Below are 23,452 nucleotides of genomic sequence, written 5' to 3'. Positions count from 1 at the left end.
CATTGCGAAGAATTTTAATACGTGGCATGAAGTAGTCAGAGGGTGGAGGAGAGGGAGGAACAAGCCCAGAATTGTCCAAGGTAGAATTTTTAGCAAGGGTTTGAGCGAAGAGTTCAGCTTTAGAAATAGATGTGATAGCAGTGGTGCCATCTGGTTGAAATAGAGGAAGGAAAGAAGAAGCAAAGTTATTGGGAGATATTTTTGGCTAGATGCCAGAAATCATGAGGGGAGATAGATCTTGAAAGGTTTTGACATTTTCTGTTAATGAAGGAGTTTTTGGCTAGTTGGAGAACAGACTTGGCATGGTTCCGGGCAGAAATATAAAGTGCATGAGATTCTGGTGATGGAAGGCTTAAGTACCTTTTGTGGGCCACCTCTCTATCATGTAAAGCACGAGAACAAGCTGTGTTAAACCAAGGTTTAGAAGGTTTAGGATGAGAAAAAGAGTGAGGAATGTACGCCTCCATGCCTGACACTATCACCTCTGTTATGCGCTCAGCACACAAAGACGGGTCTCTGACACGGAAGCAGTAGCCATTCCAAGGAAAGTCAGCAAAATACCTCCTCAGGTCCCCCCAACTAACAGAGGCAAAACGCCAGAGGCACCTTCACTTAGGGGGATCCTTAGGAGGGATTGGAGCGATAGGACAAGATACAGATATGAGATTGTGATCGGAGGAGCCCAACGGAGAAGAAAGGGTGAGAGGTCAGGAAAAGGTCAAGATTGTTGGGCGTATCTCCAAGACGGTCAGGAATACGAATTGCTCTAGGTCATGGAGGATAGCAAAGTTGAAGGCTAGTTCACCTTGATTGTCAGTGAAAGGAGAGGAAAGCCAAAGCTGGTGGTGAACATTGAAGTCTCCAAGAATGGAGATCTCTGCAAAAGGGAAGAGGTTCAGAATGTGCTCCACTTTGGAAGTTAAATAGTCAAAGAATTTCTTATAGTCAGAGGAGTTAGGTGAGAGGTATATAGCACAGATAAATTTAGTTTAAGAGTGACTCTGTAGTCGTAGCCAGATGGTGAAAAACTCGGAAGATTCAAGAGCGTGGGCACGAGAGCAGGTTAAGTCATTGTGCACATAAACGCAGCATCCAGCTTTGGATAGAGAAAGTAGGAGGGAACAGAAAAGGGGCTTGTCAGCTGCCTCAGACACCTGAGTTTCAGTGAGGAAAAGAAGATGAGGTTTAGAAAAGGAGAGGTGGTGTTCTACAGATTGAAAATTAGATCTTAGACTGCGAATGTTGCAGAAGTTAATGAAGGAAAAGTTGAGGGGGGTGTCAAGACACTTAGGGTCATCGACAGAAAGGCAGTCCGACCTGGGGACATTTATGGTCCCCTCCCCAGATGGGGACTCCGAGGCTGGTGTAGGAGTCACCATGATGATTTTAAAATTTTTGAGTGAAGGGTGTGTGTGTGTTATTAGGTGCTTGTAGTTTTGTGTGGAAGAGAGTTGTCTTTAGAGGGCAGGCTGTGACTGCCCTCTAGTGTTGTGAGACACAAAGGGAAACGTTCAGTGAGGTCACAGCTGGGTTTAATGATAAGTTCACAGCACCCCCTGAACAGTGTTTTAGACCTCACCGGGAGTAATTATCGTTCTGCTACTCAAATTTGTTCAGTTTCAGAGGAAAGCTCCTGCTTATATATATATATATATATATATATATATATATATATATATATATATATATATATATATATATATATATATATATATTTTTTTTTTTTTTTTTTTTTTTTTTTTTTTTATACTGATTATACTTTTTGTTTTGCCAGGTTGAGCTCTTCCCACCACTTTTCTCCTTGGAAAATCATAAATAGATGGATGACTGAAGGTTTCAGAAACTCCTTTTCTCAACAGTAACATAAAGCAGAATCTACTTAGCAAGTGAATTACTGTATTTATAAGTTTATATTTAAATGAAACAGGCATGATTTTTTAAGGATTCCACTCCAGTAATCCCTTGTTATAATGGACTAATACTTCCAAATCAAGCCCAATATAATGTTAATGAAATCTCTGGAGTGAAAAACAAATTTTCATGTGATCTATGTATGTGTATCATTGGGTGATGCGATGATGATTTAATTGTTGCACCTTCCTTCTGGTATTCTGTTCATCAAGTCACAGCTTAATTCAGAATACCCCAAAAAAACTGTTATTGGTTGTATCACTTGTACACAGCTTCTTCCAGATATCATTACTCCCTATTATTTATATATTTTATTTTTTTATTTATTGTTTCTTGAAACCACACTGGGCTAAACCAAGTTCCCACTGGAGATAGCTCATAAGTGACAATGTCAAAGAAAGTAAGATATTGTCCATCTTCTCTGATGAGTCTCTTAATTTATGTATGTATGTGTGTATCTATGTCTATCAAGAGAGAGTTTATGATATTTTATATTTATTGTGATATGTATTCCCTCCTATTTAGATTTTTATTTATCTACTTAAACATGTATATAATGTACTTGGCAACACTGCGTGTGACATTCTGCAAGCTCACTGATGCCACTACTTTGCTTTCAATGTGGCCATGCCAGCTCTTCACTCAAATTGCCAACACTGCCTGAGTGACATCCTGCAAGCTCACTGATGCCACTAGTTTGCTTTCAATGTGGCCATGCCAGCTCTTCACTCAAGTGCACTTTTTCACTCATCTTTACTGTGTCTTGAATTCAAACCACCTGGGATTCATAGTGCAGTTACATTGTCTACCTGGCAGTACTAAAACAACTTTTACTAAGCAAACCACATCAAATACATGAGCTGCTCTTGTATGAGTGAAGATATTTCAATTAGTTTCTGTATTAATTATTCATGTTTGACTAACTTGATTTCTTTTACTACATTTTTTATGTATGCAGTGAAAGTAAATCTCTAAAAGTTGTATAGCAGGACTTCTAAAGGGCATTTGGCAGTTCTTCATATACAGTTGCTGAATGAACTATAGGTATATGATCTTTTATCCGGAACTCTTGGTACCTGGCACTTAATGAATTCCAGAATTTTCTGAATTTTGGAACATATCTTGCTCTACACACAGTATTTACAACTGCTGTACTTATTTTCCCCTTAGCAATTTGCATAAGTATACATGGTACTTATTATTTGTACTTACTTCATCATTAGCTTTCTGTATTGTAATTTAGAGTTACCACAAACCTTGCCTGTAATTTGATCCTTACATTGTCCTGCACATGAAAACATATTGTTATTCTCTATCAAATATTGAGGAAGCATAGCTTTTTCAACAGTATCTATACCAGCACTTATTCCTATGTACCACAAATAAGGGAATATTAAACAACACACATTTACTAAACAACTTAAACAGGACATTAAATAAGAACTACTAGTGGATAATCATGACGCATGTAGACATCAGCCGAGCACTGCCCCTCACATGTACACACAAGCAGCCTAACATGTGACAATCCTTCTTGAGTATTATCATGACCAGGTGCTAATGTATCAAACATTTTCAAAATCTGAAGCTTATTGCCCCAATATGCCATGACTTTATGTGGAAAAATATTCCAGAAACTGCCAACCTGTGATTATGATTTTTTCCAAGCCAATTTTCACCAGAAACAGCCCAGTTCAACAGATAAACTGTGGATCTGGCAACTCTGGCAGTGTGGTGCTAGGCAGCAGTGTGGGCTTTCAGATTTTGTATGAAAAGATATGAGAAAGTGAAAGATTTCTATGAGTATCTTGTGTGTCACCTTGCATCTTCCAGTATCATATGGGAAGTAAAGAATCAGAAATAGTATATTTTTAGTTATTCCTATAAATCTTACATGGCTGTGCATGTACATAGTCAAAGAGAAAGTTATTCTGCTTACAAACAGGAGTAAAGCAAGAATAATGATGATTTCAAGAAAGTCTTGATGAAGACTTTCTTGAAATGAAGGATGCATGGTGGCCCATTAGAGTTGTTCAAGATTCATAGCATAGGTTAACATACAGTAATTGCTGAAGATTATTTTACACTTGAACAATCAGACATTATGAGGAGACGTTACAGTTTTAAGATAATCCATGATAGATTTGTCAATTAAGAAACACTTTTTAATCTGGTCATTAATGTAAGTAATTATTTATCCTCCAATGTGATCAGTAGTGTAACATGAAGAGCTTTCAAAAATATATTGAACAAGTACTTTGGCTGTAATCCACAACTAAGATCTCCATTATCATAGCAAAATCTAATTACCTGAATTAATTAATTATATTTGCCTATTTAGTTAGTTTTATTATTCTAATTTTTTGCTGCTAGCTGTGCCCAAATAGCTGTTGCAGTAGTGATAGTATTGTTCCTTTAAAAATTTTTCCCTTAACTGTTAGCTACAGCTGGAGCAAATTGCAAATGAGGAAGCAACTTCATCCTATCTATCCTACATTTCTTCCTTTAGAATAAAGAGTATCTCTTACTACAAACAGCCTTTTAAGGATGAACATGTCTGCTGTTTGTTCATTCTTTGAATTCAAGCCTTTGAGTGTGTGTGTGAGAATGCATCAGATGCATACACTACCCTCATATGAGTGAAGATACTATGTGGTGTTTCTGAGACAAGTAAAAATAAGGAACATATTTGTGAAGGGGTTTTAGATTGCAATAAGTTATGTGGATTCTCTAATATGAATGACACATTCATATTAAAGTTTTGCTTTTTATGCTCTCATTCTTGAATCTTCCACCATCTGTCTGAGACTTTACTATTACTCTTATTAAATACTTGTATGCTGTTTATCTCTTAAATGAATCCTCTGGCTAGGGTAAAACCCTCAGTTAGGATACATTATTTATATTTATTTATTTATTTATTTATTTATTTAATTTACTTTTTCCAAGTTACAAAAAAAATTCTAAATCTGAGACTAGTAGTTATAGCATGTAAAAACAAACACAACCTATACTTATGAACATCTGAGTTACAAACACCTGGAGATACAAGTGAGAGGCACTACAAGTCCAAATTTTGTTCACTGCTCCACTGCAGATTTAAATTCTGTTTGCTACATCCCTCCCACCTAGTATTACTTTTAGCTGTTACATATGCCAAGCAGCAGCATATTGAAGGAGATAGGCATCATGCTGTCTACACTCACCTTCCTAGCATTGACATTGCAGATGGTAAAAGTAAATATATACATGCGATATATTATATGAGTATTTTTGTGTACAGCTCACATACTTGAACATACAGATTATTTATGTGGGTACACCTATGTTCACCACTAGCTTTGGCTGCCACTGTCTTTCATTAACACAGTGAATTTGACATTAAAAGGTGACATCTTTCTGGATGCACTGAAAGATGCCAAAGTTGTGCCATTACTTAAATCAGGCAATAGATCCGATATTAATAATTACAGGACTATCTCAATAATTCAAGCATTCAGCAAGGTTTTTGAAAAGGTATTACTTTCTGTCTTGTCACATTTTTTGAAATTAATAGTACTCACAGACTATCAGCATGGGATCAGGGCAGGTGCATTCCACAGAAGAGCTATTTCACATCTAATGTAAATCAATATCTAGAAAAGAAACATGATTTAATAGGAATATTCTTAGACCTATCTAAAGCATTCAATACACTGAGTCACAAAATTCTGTTGAATAAGCTTAGTCACTATGGTGTTAGATGAATTCCATTAAAACTATTTGAAAAATTATTTAATCAATAGGTCACAAGCTGTATACTGCAACTCCACACATTCTTCTTTTAGGCCAATCAACAAGGGTGTACCACAAGGGTCAATATTAGGACCAATTCTTTTTCCCATCTATATAAATGACATTGTTAATGTAAGTTCTAAATTTAAATGCACTATTTATGCTGATGATACAAATCTATTAGTAGATAATGTGAACATTGATGATCCTCACATAAATTTTACTACAGAATTAGAAAAAAAAAAATCATTGGACTAAATTTAATAATCTGAGTCTGAATATTACAAAATCTAATTACATTTTTTTTTTTTTTTCCAAATCATTCAGTACAACATAATATTCCCCTGTAACCACAGAAGCAAACACATTAGACAATAAAATTCACAAAATTTTGGGATAGTTATATGGATGAGAATATGAATTGGAACCAGCAGATCTCTTTGGTCACAAAGTAGCAAGGATGTGTGGTATTTTATACAGAGTTCACAATAATCTCACCTGAATCCCTCACTAGTACTTATTACACACTTTGTTACCCCCATCTCATCTATTGTGTATCAGCCTGGGCCTGTATCTGGCAGTCCTCCATTAAAAAAATATCAACAGCTCAAAATAAAATTTCTAGATGCCCATTTTACATTAAGACTTGTCAATAGTGTTAATTTATCCATTTTTAAAAAGTCTGTGAAAACATATTTATATAATTGCCAAAATAATTAATATTATATACATACCACTGTTAAAACTTAAGAACTAGTTAATAATATTTTTGTTCATGCAGGGTTTCTACATTGCTTTGAATAAGAGGACTGTTACTTTGTATATATTTTCTAGTGTGGTTATGTAGTGTGTGGTATGAACTCTATTTCACGAGTGTAATGTTTTTTATTACTGTCATTGCTATTGTTGTTGGTATCATTATTATTATTATTATTATTATTATTATTATTATTATTATTATTATTATTATTATTATCATTAATTGTTCTTGTTTTACACATTGAGTAAATATTCTCAGTTTGTGCCAGTGTAAACACTAAATCAAATAATATGTAAACATGTCTGTCGGGAAGCTTCGGCTTGACAGGCTGTGCCATTATCGTTTGTCTGACTATATTACTATTTATCTCATGATATTATGCCTGTTATTGTAGTTTTTTGGAGTGCCTTATATCATTCTCAGAAATTGTACTTACATGCTCACACCCTGGCTGGTCAAACTATTCCACCTCTGTCAACACCTATCTTTTCTTCTTGCTGTAAGTTTGCCTAAATTGTTTGTATGACTATATTATCATTTATCTGACTATATTATGCCTGTTATTGTAGTTTTATGGAGTGCCTTCTATCATTCTCAGAAATTGTACTTATAAGCTCACACCCTGGCTGGTCAAACTATTCCACATCTTTCAACACCTATCTTTCCTTCTTGCTGGAGGTTTGCCTAAATTACCTATCCATCTTTCCTTCCTGGAAGTTTGCCTATATTCATTCGGTTCCTAAGAAGTTTGACCTTTCCAGTCCTGCAAACTAGTAACATATATCTTTAATTTCCTCTCTTTTAAAAGCTTTTAAGTCCATCTTCAACAGGAAAATTCTTAAGCATCTATCTCTTCACAAACTAAAATCTGATGATCAGCATGACTTTTTATGGCTGATCCACTGCATCAATCTTTCCTTACTTAACCATAGTTGTAATTTCATAGAGATTTCAGTGCAATTTCTACAGTTGCCTTAAGGTGTCTTCTTCAGTTCTTCACAAGCACTTTGAAAACAGGCATTTTCCCATGTATTCCTTTCATGCAGGTCTCCTGGGAGCCTTAGAACTTTACAATTACCCTGGAGTGCAAACTTTCGAGGCTCCCAGGGAACCTTTTTTGAAAAATAGATGGGGCAGTGGGGTGGACCGAAAGACAGCCGGGTGGACCGAAAGACAGCCACTCATGGGTAGCAATGCAAACATGGTAGGTGAAAACAAGCTGATGTTTTCAGCATAATCTGGAGCACACAGAATTATCTGCATACAATTAACTCGTGGATGAAAACCATTATTAAAACCACGTATCATGAATTGTTTAAAATTAAATGAGTAGTAAAATTAAATTAGTAGTAACACTTGCATACAATGAGCATGGAAGTCAGGGCATTCTGGCGGAGCAGGTAAAAGTGTCTGAATGGCCGTCTTGTCTTGGGCCACAACTCCTAACACATCGTTGTGTTCTGGTACAATGCCATAATGTAGTGTGAGATCATGACTGATACAACCAATTCATGCTAAAATACTCTACAGAGTGGCTTGCATTTCCACAGATGATGAAGTAAAACAGGTCTGAAGACGCAGTAAACAGGAAAGAACGTTGCCTAGACATGGTAGATTCTGAGCAGCAGGGCAAAGGACCTAGCTCTTGCCTCTGTTAATGAACTGTGACCTGGACAGCTGCTAGACATGTTTCCTACAACTAGTTTCCCCTTGCCCCATAATTGCTAATAATAGAAAATATTTTGTCATATTATACAGTCTGTCTAGACAGACTGGGATGATAAATAAGGATACCTAAGAGATGGAACACACCCAAAATACACAGCGTAAAAATACCAGCAAAAATACATTTTGATATTTCATTGCAAAACTGCCATATGTACAGTACCATCCAGCAACTTTTTAGTAATATTTGGCCCATTTTTTGCATCATTTTTATCCAGAATGTCTTAACCAGGCTACATACAACATATTACTAAATGCCACTTCTTTAGATGTAACAACCATTAAACATGAGTAACTCAAGTGTCTGCCCGTCTCTCTGCCTCAACCAGAAAAAGCAAAGAATCAATCCTATATGATTACTTTTATTTAACTGACAATATCACAAGGCCTACAAGACCTAAATGGCATAAACTTCAAGCAGCAGGTGGTGAAGGCTGCTGCAATCTCTGTGAGGGAAGCCTCACCAATGAATTGTATGACACTTTTTCCCTGGGCATCACACCAAGCAACTCTGTTGCTCTGTTCTTCAGTGGTTAAGTGGGCAGAGCTCTGAGGAGCCTCAATTCAAGGCTCCTCAGAGAACTGAAGATGCCATCTTTACACACATTAGAACCATTTGAAAGAGTCAAGAATAAATCTTTACTTTCAAGGTATCCCTCTTACAATCCTAACCATTCTTACACCTTTACTTTATCCTTATATGCCCATTCTAATGCTGCAGTGGTAGAGGTGTTCTTAAATTATGGCCCCTAAACACATTCTGTCTGCTGAGACTAAGTAAAAGTGATTGTGTATGACAGCATCAATATGGGAGGAGTCTGCCAACTGTACTGTGGAGCTCATGATCTGTCAATAACAGATTTCTGACATCAGGCTTACCTTCCAGTGATTGATGACTGGAATATGTATGGAGGCATGAGACATCAAGCTTCAATCTCTTATCAATTTACCATGAGATAACATGAACTCTGTATCAAAATAACATCAATATCAGCAGATGAAGAATTTTGGATTCTGTTTATTGGATTATACAAACACCCATACCTATGAAAAATAAATTCCAAAGAAAACAGGTGATAAAGGAAAACAAAATTCTCTATACCAGTCTCCTGGTTTTTAGTTCCTTTAGTAAAGCATGTGATAGCTCATTCCTATTCATGAGCCACTGTCTTGTCTACTTTCATTTCTTATTGGTTTCCCAAATGTTTCTACAATCTAAATTGCAGCAGCAGCTCCTAATACCAATATATGTCAAATCTTCAGAAGAAGAGGCCATGTCTGCAGCATACACTGCTGCCAATATATGACAAATCTTCAGAAGAGGCCATGTCCGCAGCATACAAAGTCTGAGCAAAACTGAAGTTGGTCAGATGCAGCCAGCAGAATTATCTGTGGATCTCTTTTTGGACTGGCCTGAATGAGAACTGAGACGGATTTGGCAAGAATGTGTATGGGGTCCTTTATTAATAGTGATATCCTACAGAGTTCGCTCCTATCACCCACTCTCTCTCCATTACTTATTGAGTATCTTGGTTAAGACTTAAATTATCCATTTTTTATGCTGATGACTATCCTGCACTTCTTATTTTATTTGCAAGAGAGCCAACTCAGCTGGAATTAATCTGTCCTGACAGAGAGAAGCAAGATGACACTAATTTCTTTTATTTTTCTGTAATTTCTAGAAGTGACTGCATAAACTTTTGTTTGGTGCCTCAAAAAATCTGTTCCTTCATTAATCTAATCAACACAACTTTACAGACAATTATTCCCTCTTCTAAAGTAACATTTAATTATCTTTCTCTCTTACACTGAATGTACTTTGACCATCTTTTACTGAAAATCTTAACTTGTAGTTTCATATTTCATCTGTTGGCTAAAGAGCTTTCATGATGTTTGGTGTTCTGTGTTGTCACTGTCAATTCTTTCCTTCTAGGTGTTTACTGTATACAGTAAACACAGTGAAGTATGGCTCCAGTACATGGGAAAGCTCCAGTAACAGCTATATTAAATATTAATCATTTTCACTTCTTACACTCTGCCACAGAGTTGCATCTCTTACTATATTCTGTCATTATTTTACCAATTATTGCTCTTCTGAACTTGCATACTGAATAAATCCCCCATGCCACAGTTTTGTACAAAACCTTCTTCTACTTACTCTTACCCTTACTTTATTCATCATATTAGTGCAAAATTTAACCAGCATCATTACTTATTTATTACTTTCACTGATAAAAGTGGAATTCTCTTCCTGTAGTTTTGATCCCTTTCACAGATAAAATTTGGAACTTACTTTGCTTATTTTGCCCTCTTATTTTGAAGAGTATAAAGAAGTGACCTTTTTTTTTTTTTTCACCCACAGTTTGTGTGTCCATGGCCCTTCTTCACACATTAAAACAAATATTAGTAATGTCCTGAAGATGAAGTATAATATTGTTGAAATACTAAATAAAATTGTGCAATTTTCAGTGTGTTTTTAAGTCAGAAAAAAAATCAAGAAACCTGTCACACCATATGACTTAATAAACACCTTGTAAAGTAAGCATGGAATCATACAGGGCATAACATGAGTTTCTGCCGATATTGCTAGAAGTGAAAGTACAAGTTATTCTAAGTACGAGTAGAAAATGTTCTTTGCACATATTCATTTTAATTCCTTGTTTAGCCAAGTTATGATATTCAAGTGTAGGCAGGCAACACATTCACAATGCTCCAGCAGGCATTCATGGCATTCATGTGTAGATGCAGGATGTCCATTGATGAAATTATGAATCTGTAGAGAAACACATACTCCACATTACTGTAAGTATGTTTATGGTATTGCTGGCAATTTTTTCTCTCAGATTTATACAACAAATCTAAACATATTCACTGTTGCTGTCTTAGTGGGAAACTGCAAGTGACTGACTAACAAACAGCTGACTTCCTGCTAGCCTCGTACCTCCCCTTCCCTGCCCAGGGACACATGGTGCCACATACCATATTATTTTATTGTTAATTATAGTCATGCTATCATTGTGTAATGTTTATCAATAAATTACCTACCCATTAATAACACTACCCATTATGGGATACTGTAATGCTCCACAACTTGTAGAAAACATGAATGAATAATTCACAATTTCACCAATGGACATCCTGCGTCAACATTATGGATGCCTGCTTGGCCATTGTGAATGTGTTGTCTGTCCACACTTGAATTTCATAACACAACTAAACAAAGCCTTAAAATGCATATGTGCATAAAATATTTTCTACTTAGAAAACTTGTGCTTTCACCTCTAGCAATATCTGCAGAAACTCATGTTTACACTCTGTATGAACATACATAGAGTGGCAGAGAGCAATATGATATGTAAAGCAAAGTATATAATTGTTTCCACACTTCAGTAGAACAGTACCAGCAGTCATGGTGAAAAGACTGCAAATTCCAATAATTAGTGGAGCTAAAGTGCAACCAAACTCAGCATCTACTTAAAGGATAGGACAACATGAGTTCCTCCATTATTCCGGAGTAGCATGTTTTCTGGTTTAACTTTCCAGCCACAACCACCCTTCCTTCAATAGTCTCATTTTGATGCCCATCTTTGAAATATCATGAAAACAATGAGAAATTTATCTGCTGTGCTTTGCTATGATTGAAGCCATGACAGGACATGATAGCATGCCTTTCTGACATGTTACCAGTTAGGCAGTCAGGTACTCAGTGATCACCAAGATCCCAGTGATTTAGGTCAGCTTTGAATGTCCTGCCAGATCCCTATAGTAGATCCTTTTGACCAGTTTTCTCACCTTATTTCAGGTTTTTCCCCTTCCAACCAGTTCACCTGATAAGATTTCCCTTCATAGAGTGACAAGGAAATGTAAAAACAAAAAAGAACTCTGGAATATTTACCAAAATTATCATATATAGTCACTACTAAAGGCAAAAGTAGCAAATTTTTATTTGTACACGTATAGCTAGTCATATTTATTTCCTTCAATAGATTTCCATACTTTAATCCTAAAATTTCACCCCAGGGGGAAATTTCCTCCAGGTTGAGAAATACTGCCTTTGACCATTGAGCAATTGCCTACAGGACTGATCATGCTTGTTCCAGAGCAGCCAGAGGATGCTAAAACTATAGCTGAAATAGATTACTAAAAATGGTAATTGCTGGAAACGCAGTAAGTAGAGTTGAGCAAGAGAATGGTAAGGATTAGAAGATAGACTTTAAAACAAAAATAAATCTGGCAGAAAACAGTAATTAAAATCTTTATAAAAGAGATGGCATTCAGCTACATAAAAGAATAGAGTGGAACCATGTATGGAGCAGAGATGGAGTACATCTCAGGTATGGGGCAGAGATGGAGTACATTTAAGAAAAGTTAAAAAGTAGGTGGTGGTGATTGTTGAAAAATAAAGGAAGACCAGAGGCAGAGAGAAGAGTACAGGAAATAGAGAGAGACAAGCATGAGATATAAGTAGCTCATCACTCATGCCAGAAAAAATTTAGCTGTGTCCTCAGTAACTGAACAGATTGGAATGAGAGTAAATGGAGAAAATTAAAAGAGGAATGTAAGAATTTTGATGTAATAGCAGAGACTGGATGGCATGGAAGGAGTTGGCAGGAAGGAGGGACAGGATTAGGAAGAGATAGAATGATTGGTGAAGAAAAGGGAGAAGCTGGAATAATTATTAATAAAAAATAAAAAAATATAATTTTTTTTTGAAAGAGCACTGTGCATACCTTGGGTGTAAGAAAGGAAACATTATTACAATAAAGATGACATAAAAATTGGTTAAGCTGGTGGTGAACAGGTATATATAGGGGAGTGAAAGGCACAGGAAGCAGAGATGAAAATTTGATAAAAATATATAGCCCTGACAGAAATAAAGGAACTAGTAGGAAAAGAAAGATGGATAGTCATGGATGATTTTAATAGACATAAAGGGTTAAAGGACAAAGCAATAAAAAAAAAATAGGGAAATGCTCCTAAACCTTAGTGAACTGGGAGGTAGAATTGTAACACTGAATCACTCCTTCAGTCAACATTACAAAATGTTACAGAACAACTGATATGGAAAGGAATTGGTGTAGACACCACTTTTGAAACTAAACTAACAAAACCATTATATAATTAATGTTTTGTGAAGAGATAACTTGATATTAAGATTCCACGTCGTTACAATTTAAATTTGAATCTATTAAAAAATTTAGATTAAAAATGTGGCTATGATCCAGGATTATGAAAATATTGGAACCACCAGCATAATCTACATATATAGACCCACAATCAGCTTATATAGACCCACAATCAGCTCTCCTAGTCCACTTCATCATGTGGACTTATTCATTTTTTTTTTTTTTTTTTTTTTTATGTAGGAAGGATACTGGCCAAGGGCAACAAAAATCTAATAAAAAAAATGCCCACTGAAATGCCAGTCCCTAAAAGGGTCAAAGCAGTGGTCAAAAATTGGTGGATAAGTGTCTTGAAACCTCCCTCTTGAAGGAATTCAAGTCATAGGAAGGTGGAAATACAGAAGCAGGCAAGGAGTTCCAGAGTTTACCAGAGAAAGGGATGAATGATTGAGAATACTGGTTAACTCTTGCGTTAGAGAGGTGGACAGAATAGGAGTGAGAGAAAGAAGAAAGTCTTGTGCAGCGAGGCCGCGGAAGGAGGGGAGGCATGCAGTTAGCAAGATCAGAAGAGCAGTTAGCATGAAAATAGCGGTAGAAGACAGCTAGAGATGCAACATTGCGGCGGTGAGAGAGAGGCTGAAGACAGTCAGTTAGAGGAGAGGAGTTGATGAGACGAAAAGCTTTTGATTCCACCCTGTCTAGAACAGCAGTATGAGTGGAACCCCCCCAGACATGTGAAGCATACTCCATACATGGACGGATAAGGCCCTTGTACAGAGTTAGCAGCTGCGGGGGTGAGAAAAACTGGCGGAGACGTCTCAGAACACCTAACTTCATGGAAGCTGTTTTAGCTAGAGATGAGATGTGAAGTTTCCAGTTCAGATTATAAGTAAAGGACAGACCGAGGATGTTCAGTGTAGAAGAGGGGGATAGTTGAGTGTCATTGAAGAAGAGGGGATAGTTGTCTGGAAGATTGTGTCGAGTTGATAGATGGAGGAATTGAGTTTTTGAGGCATTGAACAATACCAAGTTTGCTCTGCCCCAATCAGAAATTTTAGAAAGATCAGAAGTCAGGCGTTCTGTGGCTTCCCTGCGTGATATGTTTACCTCCTGAAGGGTTGGACGTCTATGAAAAGACGTGGAAAAGTGCAGGGTGGTATCATCAGCATAGGAGTGGATAGGACAAGAAGTTTGTTTTAGAAGATCATTAATGAATAATAAGAAGAGAGTGGGTGACAGGACAGAACCCTGAGGAACACCACTGTTAATAGATTTAGGAGAAGAACAGTGACCGTCTACCACAGCAGCAATAGAACGGTCAGAAAGGAAACTTGAGATGAAGTTACAGAGAGAAGGATAGAAACCGTAGGAGGGTAGTTTGGAAATCAAAGCTTTGTGCCAGACTCTATCAAAGGCTTTTGATATGTCCAAGGCAACAGCAAAAGTTTCACCAAAGTCTCTAAAAGAGGATGACCAAGACTCAGTAAGGAAAGCCAGAAGATCACCAGTCGAGCGGCCTTGACGGAACCCATACTGGCGATCAGATAGAAGGTTGTGAAGTGATAGATGTTTAAGAATCTTCCTGTTGAGGATAGATTCAAAAACTTTAGATAAGCAGGAAATTAAAGCAATAGGACGGTAGTTTGAGGGATTAGAGCGGTCACCCTTTTTAGGAACAGGTTGAATGTAGGCAAACTTCCAGCAAGAAGGAAAGGTAGATGTTGACAGACAGAGCTGAAAGAGTTTGACTAGGCAAGGTGCAAGCACGGAGGCACAGTTTCGGAGAACAATAGGAGGGACCCCATCAGGTCCATAAGCCTTCTGAGGGTTTAGGCCAGCGAGGGCATGGAAAACATCATTACGAAGAATTTTAATACGAGGCATGAAGTAGTCAGAGGGTGGAGGAGAGGGAGGAACAAGCCCAGAATCGTCCAAGGTAGAGTTTTTAGCAAAGGTTTGAGCAAAGAGTTCAGCTTTAGAAATAGATGTGATAGCAGTGGTGCCATCTGGTTGAAGTAGAGGAGGGAAAGAAGAAGAAGCAAAGTTATTGGAGATATTTTTGGCTAGATGCCAGAAATCACGAGGGGAGTTAGATCTTGAAAGGTTTTGACATTTTCTGTTAATGAAGGAGTTTTTGGCTAGTTGGAGAACAGACTTGGCATGGTTCCGGGCAGAAATATAAAGTGCATGAGATTCTGGTGAAGGAAGGCTTAAGTACCTTTTGTGGGCCACCTCTCTATCATGTATAGCACGAGAACAAGCTGTGTTAAACCAAGGTTTAGAAGGTTTAGGACGAGAAAAAGAGTGAGGAATGTACGCCTCCATGCCAGACACTATCACCTCTGTTATGCGCTCAGCACACAAAGACGGGTCTCTGACACGGAAGCAGTAGTCATTCCAAGGAAAATCAGCAAAATACCGCCTCAGGTCCCCCCAACTAGCAGAGGCAAAACGCCAGAGGCACCTTCGCTTAGGGGGATCCTGAGGAGGGATTGGAGTGATAGGACAAGATAAAGATATGAGATTGTGATCGGAGGAGCCCAACGGAGAAGAAAGGGTGACAGCATAAGCAGAAGGATTAGAGGTCAGGAAAAGGTCAAGAATGTTGGGCGTATCTCCAAGACGGTCAGGAATACGAGTAGGGTGTTGCACCAATTGCTCTAGGTCATGGAGGATAGCAAAGTTGTAGGCTAGTTCACCAGGATGGTCAGTGAAGGGAGAGGAAAGCCAAAGCTGGTGGTGAACATTGAAGTCTCCAAGAATGGAGATCTCTGCAAAAGGGAAGAGGGTCAGAATGTGCTCCACTTTGGAAGTTAAGTAGTCAAAGAATTTCTTATAGTCAGAGGAGTTAGGAGAGAGGTATACAGCACAGATAAATTTAGTATGAGAATGACTCTGTAGTCGTAGCCAGATGGTGGAAAACTCGGAAGATTCAAGAGCGTGGGCACGAGAGCAGGTTAAGTCATTGCGCACATAAACGCAGCATCCAGCTTTGGATCGAAAATGAGGATAGAGAAAGTAGGAGGGAACAGAAAAGGGGCTACTGTCAGTTGCCTCAGACACCTGAGTTTCAGTGAGGAAAAGAAGATGAGGTTTAGAAGAGGAGAGGTGGTGTTCTACAGATTGAAAATTAGATCTTAGACCGCGAATGTTGCAGAAGTTAATGAAGAAAAAGTTGAGGGGGGTGTCAAGACACTTAGGGTCGTCGACGGAAAGGCAGTCCGACCTGGGGACATTTATGGTCCCCTCCCCAGATGGGGACTCCGAGGCTGGTGTAGGAGTCGCCATGATTTTAAAATTTTTGGAGTGAAGGGTGTGTGTGTTATTAGGTGCTTGTAGTTTTGTGTGGAGGAAGAGAGTTGTCTTTAGAGGGCAGGCTGTGACTACCCCCTTGTGTTGTGAGACACAAAGGGAAACGTTCAGTGAGGTCACAGCTGGGTTTAATGATAAGTTCACAGCACCCCCTGAACAGTGCTTTAGACCTCACTGGGAGTAATTATCGTTTCGGCAGGTGTCTACTGCCTCCTCCTCAGCTAATTAACTATACTCATGCCTGTGTTAGGTTAAGTCCACCCAACCTAGCTAAATAATATGTATAATCTGGAACTCCACTAACAAACCACATTATTTTCCATATGGTCCTTTGAACCAATTACAAAACAGTGGAGTGCATTAAGCCAACTTGGTGGTACAACTTGGCAACAGTTCAGTGGTTGTGATGCAGTACAAACTTACTATTACTAACAACTTGTTTATCCTGAAACAACATATATTCTGATCTATCAGTTACCATCCCTAAATTAAAATGGGGGATCTGAAAAAGCTAAAATTCATCAAAGCAGAGTTAAAAGCTTGCATCACCACCATAACCAATGACATTGAAGCCTTTGAATTTTTATTCACATTGCTAACATGTATAAATTAAGGGCCAAACAAACTACCATCCAGAATGTACTTGCTAAGATTAATATCATTAATGAAGAAGTATATGATTAAGTAGAAATGGCTAACCTGCAAGAAGCAGTGGTGGAGGATACTCAGTAGGAAGAATTAAATTAGATATCTCGTCAAGTTAGACATCCCTCAAAAGTAAAACCCAAAAACATAAGAAAAAGAACAAAATTCAAATTGCCCAAATTAAGTTTACCCACATTCCATGGTGATTTAATTAGATGGATGGAGTTCTGGGATGTGTTTCAATGTTCCATACACAAGAATAAGGATCTAACTGGCATCCAAAAACTCTTCTATCTCAGGGGGAAGCAACACACTTAATAAAGGCCTCAAATTATGAATCTGCCATTCAACTTTTGAAAGAAACACATGGCAAAAGGAAACAATAAGGTGTCTTAGTGAGTGAGACTGCCAATTTGCAAAAGACTCAGTACAATCTAACAAGTCTTAAATATTTTTGGGGGAAGTTTGAAAGCCTACTGAAGTCCCTGGAAGCCTAAAATATTACTAGCAATGAAATGTGAGCTGTATTTTTCCTCAATTATTTCCCAGAGAGAAAATATCAAAAGGGAATTAAGGGAACAAATCCTAAACATCAAGGATGCATTTGATTTGTTTAGGAAACTAAATGTTTACTTTAGACCCGTAATACATATATGGTTGCAAGAGAACATTATTACCATACCATAGACACCTTTAAGCATTAGGCAATAAGGAAGAAAAAACCTAAACTCCAATATAGGCTATGTCAGGGACAAAACCATTTCTGGTTCAAATATAGAAATTATACCAAAATGCCAAATTTAAGTTCAAAAGAGCCAAACAACTGAAAGTTTATAATGGGTGCTTAGACCTTGATCATGGTGCTAAAGGCTGCACCAATCCTAATGTATTGCTGTTTTCTTTTGAAATACTTGCATTAGTAACCATGAAAATCTTCCCCACCTCCATACCACTCCTCTGTTCAGATTGCACATGACTAACTAGACTAAGGAAAGTCTGTGCTTGAAATGAATTATTTAAGATATTTTAATAGAAATAGGCCATGGAAATTTAGGACTTGGTAGGATTGCAGAAACAAAAAGAGGAAAGGAAAGACAAAAAACAAATAGGAAAAACCTATGGAGGGAGAAACAGCCAATCAGAACAGTGCCACATGAGGATGACCACAAAAAGGGGAAGAGGAAGAGACATAATGCCATGTATCAGATCTTCACCTTTTTTCCAGTTCCTGCGGCCATTGAAACAAGACCTATGCCACTGCCCCTTCTTAACACCCATGAGGGAGCTATGCATCACCAACCCCTGAGAGACAAGGTGAGTGGCAACAGGGGAAGTAGGGCAATGAATATCCATAGTACATCAGACAGACAGGTATGAGAAGCTGGTCATGGTAGTGATGAGTCTTGTATCTACACAGGTGAGTCTTAGCAGTTATTCTGCCATAGACCAAGAAACCTTAGGCATAGTATTAACTGATGTCAGTTTAATCACTTTCATATAGGGAACTAGAGTGCTAATTTGGACAAATCACCAGCTCTGAGTATCAGTCTTTATTTAAAAAGTAAGATCTCCCCTGATGAACTGATCTACCCTGGAAATGCGAGATTACCAGTATAAGATTGAGTACAAGTCAGGGAAAAAGAATGTGGTGACCAACTAGTTGGGTCACCCCATATGAGTACTCCAAGAAATAAATCAGCCTGAACACCTACTCAGGTCACAATAAGGAAGAAATAAGTATATTACAGAGTGAGAAACCAAGGTTGAGGGAAAAGAAGGAATACTTAGAAGGTGGATGAATTCCAAGAGCCAAGTTCTTGAGAACAACCTTAGATCAGTTCATTATAGAAGACAATATATTTTACATAATAAAATTTAAACCAGGCAACACCATATTGTATAAAATAATTTTTCCTAACACACTCGGGAAGGAAATGTTAACTATAGCCTACAAAAAAGGAGTCTGTACACCTTGGGACAACTGAAAACAATCCTTAAAGCATAAGTATTTTTACTGGCCCAACTTGCGATGAGATGTAAGACAGTTTGTCAAAGAGTGCTTTACTTACCTGCAATCAAAGGCCACCCCAGGGTTGCAAAAACACTGGCAGGAATTACCAGCTGTCCATAAACCTCAAGAAATAGTCAGTATTGACATTACTAAGATGGTAACTAGTATCCAAGACTACAAATATGTACTGACCATTATAGATCATTATTTTCGATATGTAAAATTCCTAAAGTTAAGAACTTGAGGGGCTGAGGAGGTAGTTAGAAATATTGAAGTTTATCTGGGAGATTTTGGGATACTGGAAGTGCTGCTGATGGACTGTGCCAGGGACTGTACCTGGAGGATGCAGTAGACACCTGCCAAAACAATAATTATTCCCAATGAGGTCTCAAACACTGGATCAGTGAGTGCTGTGAACTTATCAATAACCCAGCTGTGACCTCAATGAATTTCTCTTTGTGTCTTACAACACAAAGGGGTAGTCACAGCCTGCCCTGTAAAGACAGCTCTTTCTTCACACAAAACTACATGCACCTAATTACACATACACCCTTCACTCAATATTCTAAATTAAATATAGTTATTCCTACATCTTGAATCTTCCAAATTTTTCACCATCTGGCTACGACTACAGAGTCACTCTCAAACTAAATTTATCTGTGCTGTATACCTCTTACCTAACTCCTCTGATTATAAAGAATTCCATGACTACTTAACTTCCAAAGTGGTGCACATTCTGACTCTCTTCCCTTTTGCAGATATCTCCATTCTTGGAGACTTCAATGTTCACCACTAGTTTTGGCTTTCCTCTCCCTTCACTGACCATCCTGGTGAACAAGCCTTTAATTTTGTTATCCTTTACAACCTAGAGCAACTGGTGCAACACCCTACTAGTATTCTTAACTGTCTTGGAGATACATCCATTTCTAATCTTTTCCTCTGATCCTTTTGCTTATGCTGTAACCCTATCTTCTTTGTTGGGTTACTCCAATCACAGCTTCATATCTGCATCTTGTCCTATTGCTTCAATCCCTCCTCAGTATCCCCTAAAGTGGAGTTGTCTCTGGCATTTTGCCTCAGCTAATTGGGGGGGACCTGAGGAAGTATTATTCTGATTTTACTTGGAATGACTACTGCTTGTGTCAGAGATCCATCTCTGTGTGCTGAGTGCATAACAGAGGTGATAGTGTCTTTCATGGAGATGTGCATTCCTCACTCTTTCTTTTAACCTAAACCTTCCAAACCTTAGTTTAATACAGCCAGTTTTCATGCTGTACATGACAGAGGTAGCCCACAAAAGGTACTTGAGCCTTCCATTACATGAATGTCATGAACTTTACATTTCTTCCCAGAATCATGCAGTCTTTTCACCAACTAGCCAAAGACTCCCTCATTAATAGAAAGTGTCAAAATCTTTCAAGATCTAACTCCCCTCGTGATTTCTGGCCTCTAGCCAAAAACATCTTCAATAACTTTGCTTCTTCATCTTTTCCTCTACTGGTGATCTTGTTTACTTTAAAGAGTCTTGGTCATTCCCTTTTAGGGATTTTGGTGAGACTTTTGCTGTTGCTTTTGAAAGAATTTGGCACAAAGCTTTGATTTCCAAACTACCCTCCTATAGCTTCTATCCTTCTATCTTTCATCTCAAGTTTCCTTTCTAACCATTCCATTGCTGCTGTGGTAGACAGTCATTGTTCTTCTCCTAAGTTTATTAACAGTGTTACTTAGGATTCTGTCCTGTCATCCCCTCTCTTCCTATTATTCATCAATAATCTTCTAAACCAAACTTCTTGCCCTATCCACTCCTATGCTGATGATACCATCCCGAACTTTTCCATCTTTTTGTAGACATCCAACTCTTCAGGAAGTAAACAGTTCATGCAGAGAAGCCACAGAATGCCTGACTTTTGATGTCTCTAAAATTTCTGATTAGGACAGAGCAAACTTGGTATTGTTCAGTGTCTCAAAACTCAATTTCCCCATCTATCAACTTGACACAACCTTCCAGATACCCTCTTCTTCAATGACACTCAACTGTCCCACTCTTCTACACTGAACATTCTCAGTCTGACCTTATATTCTAAACTGGAAACTTCACATCTCATCTTTAGCTAAAACAGTTTCTATGAAGTTAGGTATTATGAGTTGTCTCCACTAGTTTTTATCACCTCTCCCCAGCTGTTAACTCTGTACAGGGGCTTTACCCATCCATGTATGGAGTATGATTCACATCTATAGAGGGGTTCCACCCATACCACTCTAAAATTTTAGACAGGGTGTAATCAAAAGCTTTTCATTTTATCAGCTCTCCTCTAACTGATGTCTTTAGCCTCTCTCTCATTTTCATAATGTTGCATCTCTTGCTATCTTCTACCATTATTTTCATGCTAACTGCTCTTCTGATCTTACTAAATGCATGCTTATCCTCTTCCCATGGCCTCACTGCACAACTTTCTTCTTTCTCTCACCCCCTATTCTGTCCACTTCTCTAATGCAAGCATTAACCAGTATTCTCAATCATTCATGCCTTTCTCTGGTAAACTCTGGAACTTACTGCCTGCTTCTGTATTTCCTCCTTTCTTTGACTTGAATTCTTTAAAGAGAGAGGTTTCATGACAACTTATCTTCCGTCATCTGACTTTTCTAATCAGCAGTCTTTTTGAGAACTGGTGCTTAGGTAGGCCTTTTTTTCCTAATAATTTTGTTGCCCTTGGCCAGTGAGCCTCTTGCATAAACAAAAAATAAAATAAATACAGGAACTGTGCCAAGGGTACAGAATCAAGTTAGTACACTTCACATTGTATCACCTGCAAGAAAATTCAGTGTCAGAGTGTATACACCCTACTATGAAAAATGGTGCTCACATTTTTATGCAAAGGCTGACTCATGAAGTGACCAGAACATCTGACCAAATGTCAAAAAAGTGTTAAATAGTGCAATCCATAAAACCACTGGTGAACAACCATACTACCTAATGTTCTCCAAACATCTACCCCATAATATAGGTGTCCATCTGCTCCAAATGACTGAGTATCCTGATCTGCAGGCAGCCCATGAGGTGATCCATCAGACAAACAGGGAAAATTCCAGAAATGTAAAGGCAAAGCTAATAGGGAGTGGAAGGACCAGTTAGTGTGGACTAAGAGAGAGATAGCTTCATCAGTGGTAGAGCAGAAACTAATACCCAGGTAGTTAGGTCCATACAGACTCGAAGTAGTCTTGTGGGACAGAAGTGTCTATGTCTCTAAAAACTTGTGGGATGCTATGTGAGTGCACTGAGCAGCAGACAAAGTTAACCTGTACCATGGGATAGACCTATTAGTAATGGAGCCTGAGGAGGTCATATCTCTCCAAGGAAGAAGGAAAGAAAGCGATTGGGCAGCAACACATTCATATAAGGTGACCTGTGAGACAATATATTGAGGAAGCTTAGGAGTTCCCATAGAGGGGATAGTGAAGGGCCTCTGATAAGCATAGAAGTATAGGACAGGCTGACTCCTTTCTTACAGATGAGGTACAAAGCCAAATGCACTATTCACTGAGCTTGAGGTAGTCCTGGGCTCTGTGGAAATTACCGGAAAGTCATCATGGGAGATAACCCTTTTGGGATGGTAATTCAACTCAGGACAGAGGATTAGATGGGTGTGTGTGTGTGTGTGTGTGTGTGTGTGTGTGTCTATATATATATATATATATATATATATATATATATATATATATATATATATATATATATATATATATATATATATATATATATATATATATCATGCTTCGGGTTCCTTAGATGATGTTGGTCCCTCACTAGCTCCAGCATTAACTTTTCTGCCTCCAGACTTCCCCAGCTCTTCCCAAGGACACGATGTAAACAAAGCAGTGTATGGCTGGACAAGATCAACCTGTTGGTTTTGTTGGTGCAGCTGACAGTTCCAGCCGCCAGCCACCAAAAGTCAGGCAGGCAGTCCAACACAGCTTGTGGCGGCTGGCACTTCAGCGGCAAATTGCCAAGTGTGAACCTGCCTTTATGCAAGGTAGCTGGCATTATAAGTACTCACTAACAGCACTATAAATTAAATCAAGTTCTACTTAATTTAATTCATATATATATATATATATATATATATATATATATATATATATATATATATATATATATATATATATATATATATATATATATATATATATATA

General features: G+C 37.9%; 1 protein-coding gene across 10 annotated transcripts in view; it reads left to right on the top strand.

Annotated features, from left to right (window-relative positions):
* The window catches only part of LOC135099897 (deoxynucleoside triphosphate triphosphohydrolase SAMHD1-like), a 101,748-nt gene extending 83,184 nt beyond the window's left edge, over positions 1–18,564 (top strand). For 7 of the 10 annotated variants that reach the window (XM_064002562.1, XM_064002556.1, XM_064002561.1 and 4 more), the window contains one exon: positions 18,476–18,564. In XM_064002562.1, coding sequence (XP_063858632.1) covers positions 18,476–18,556 — 81 coding nt within the window. In that variant the 3' untranslated portion in view covers positions 18,557–18,564. Of the gene's footprint in view, positions 1–1,774; positions 10,640–18,475 lie in introns of those variants that run through there. The other 3 variants (XM_064002560.1, XM_064002555.1, XM_064002563.1) reach the window with 1 other exon arrangement.
* The last annotated feature ends 4,888 nt before the right edge of the window (positions 18,565–23,452 follow it).

Source organism: Scylla paramamosain, chromosome 4, assembly GCF_035594125.1.
Source record: "Scylla paramamosain isolate STU-SP2022 chromosome 4, ASM3559412v1, whole genome shotgun sequence".
In the NCBI taxonomy this organism is placed as follows: Eukaryota; Metazoa; Arthropoda; class Malacostraca; order Decapoda; family Portunidae; genus Scylla; species Scylla paramamosain.
The sequence above is the reverse complement of the archived record's forward strand: the minus strand, read 5'-3'. Positions and strand labels throughout refer to the sequence as shown.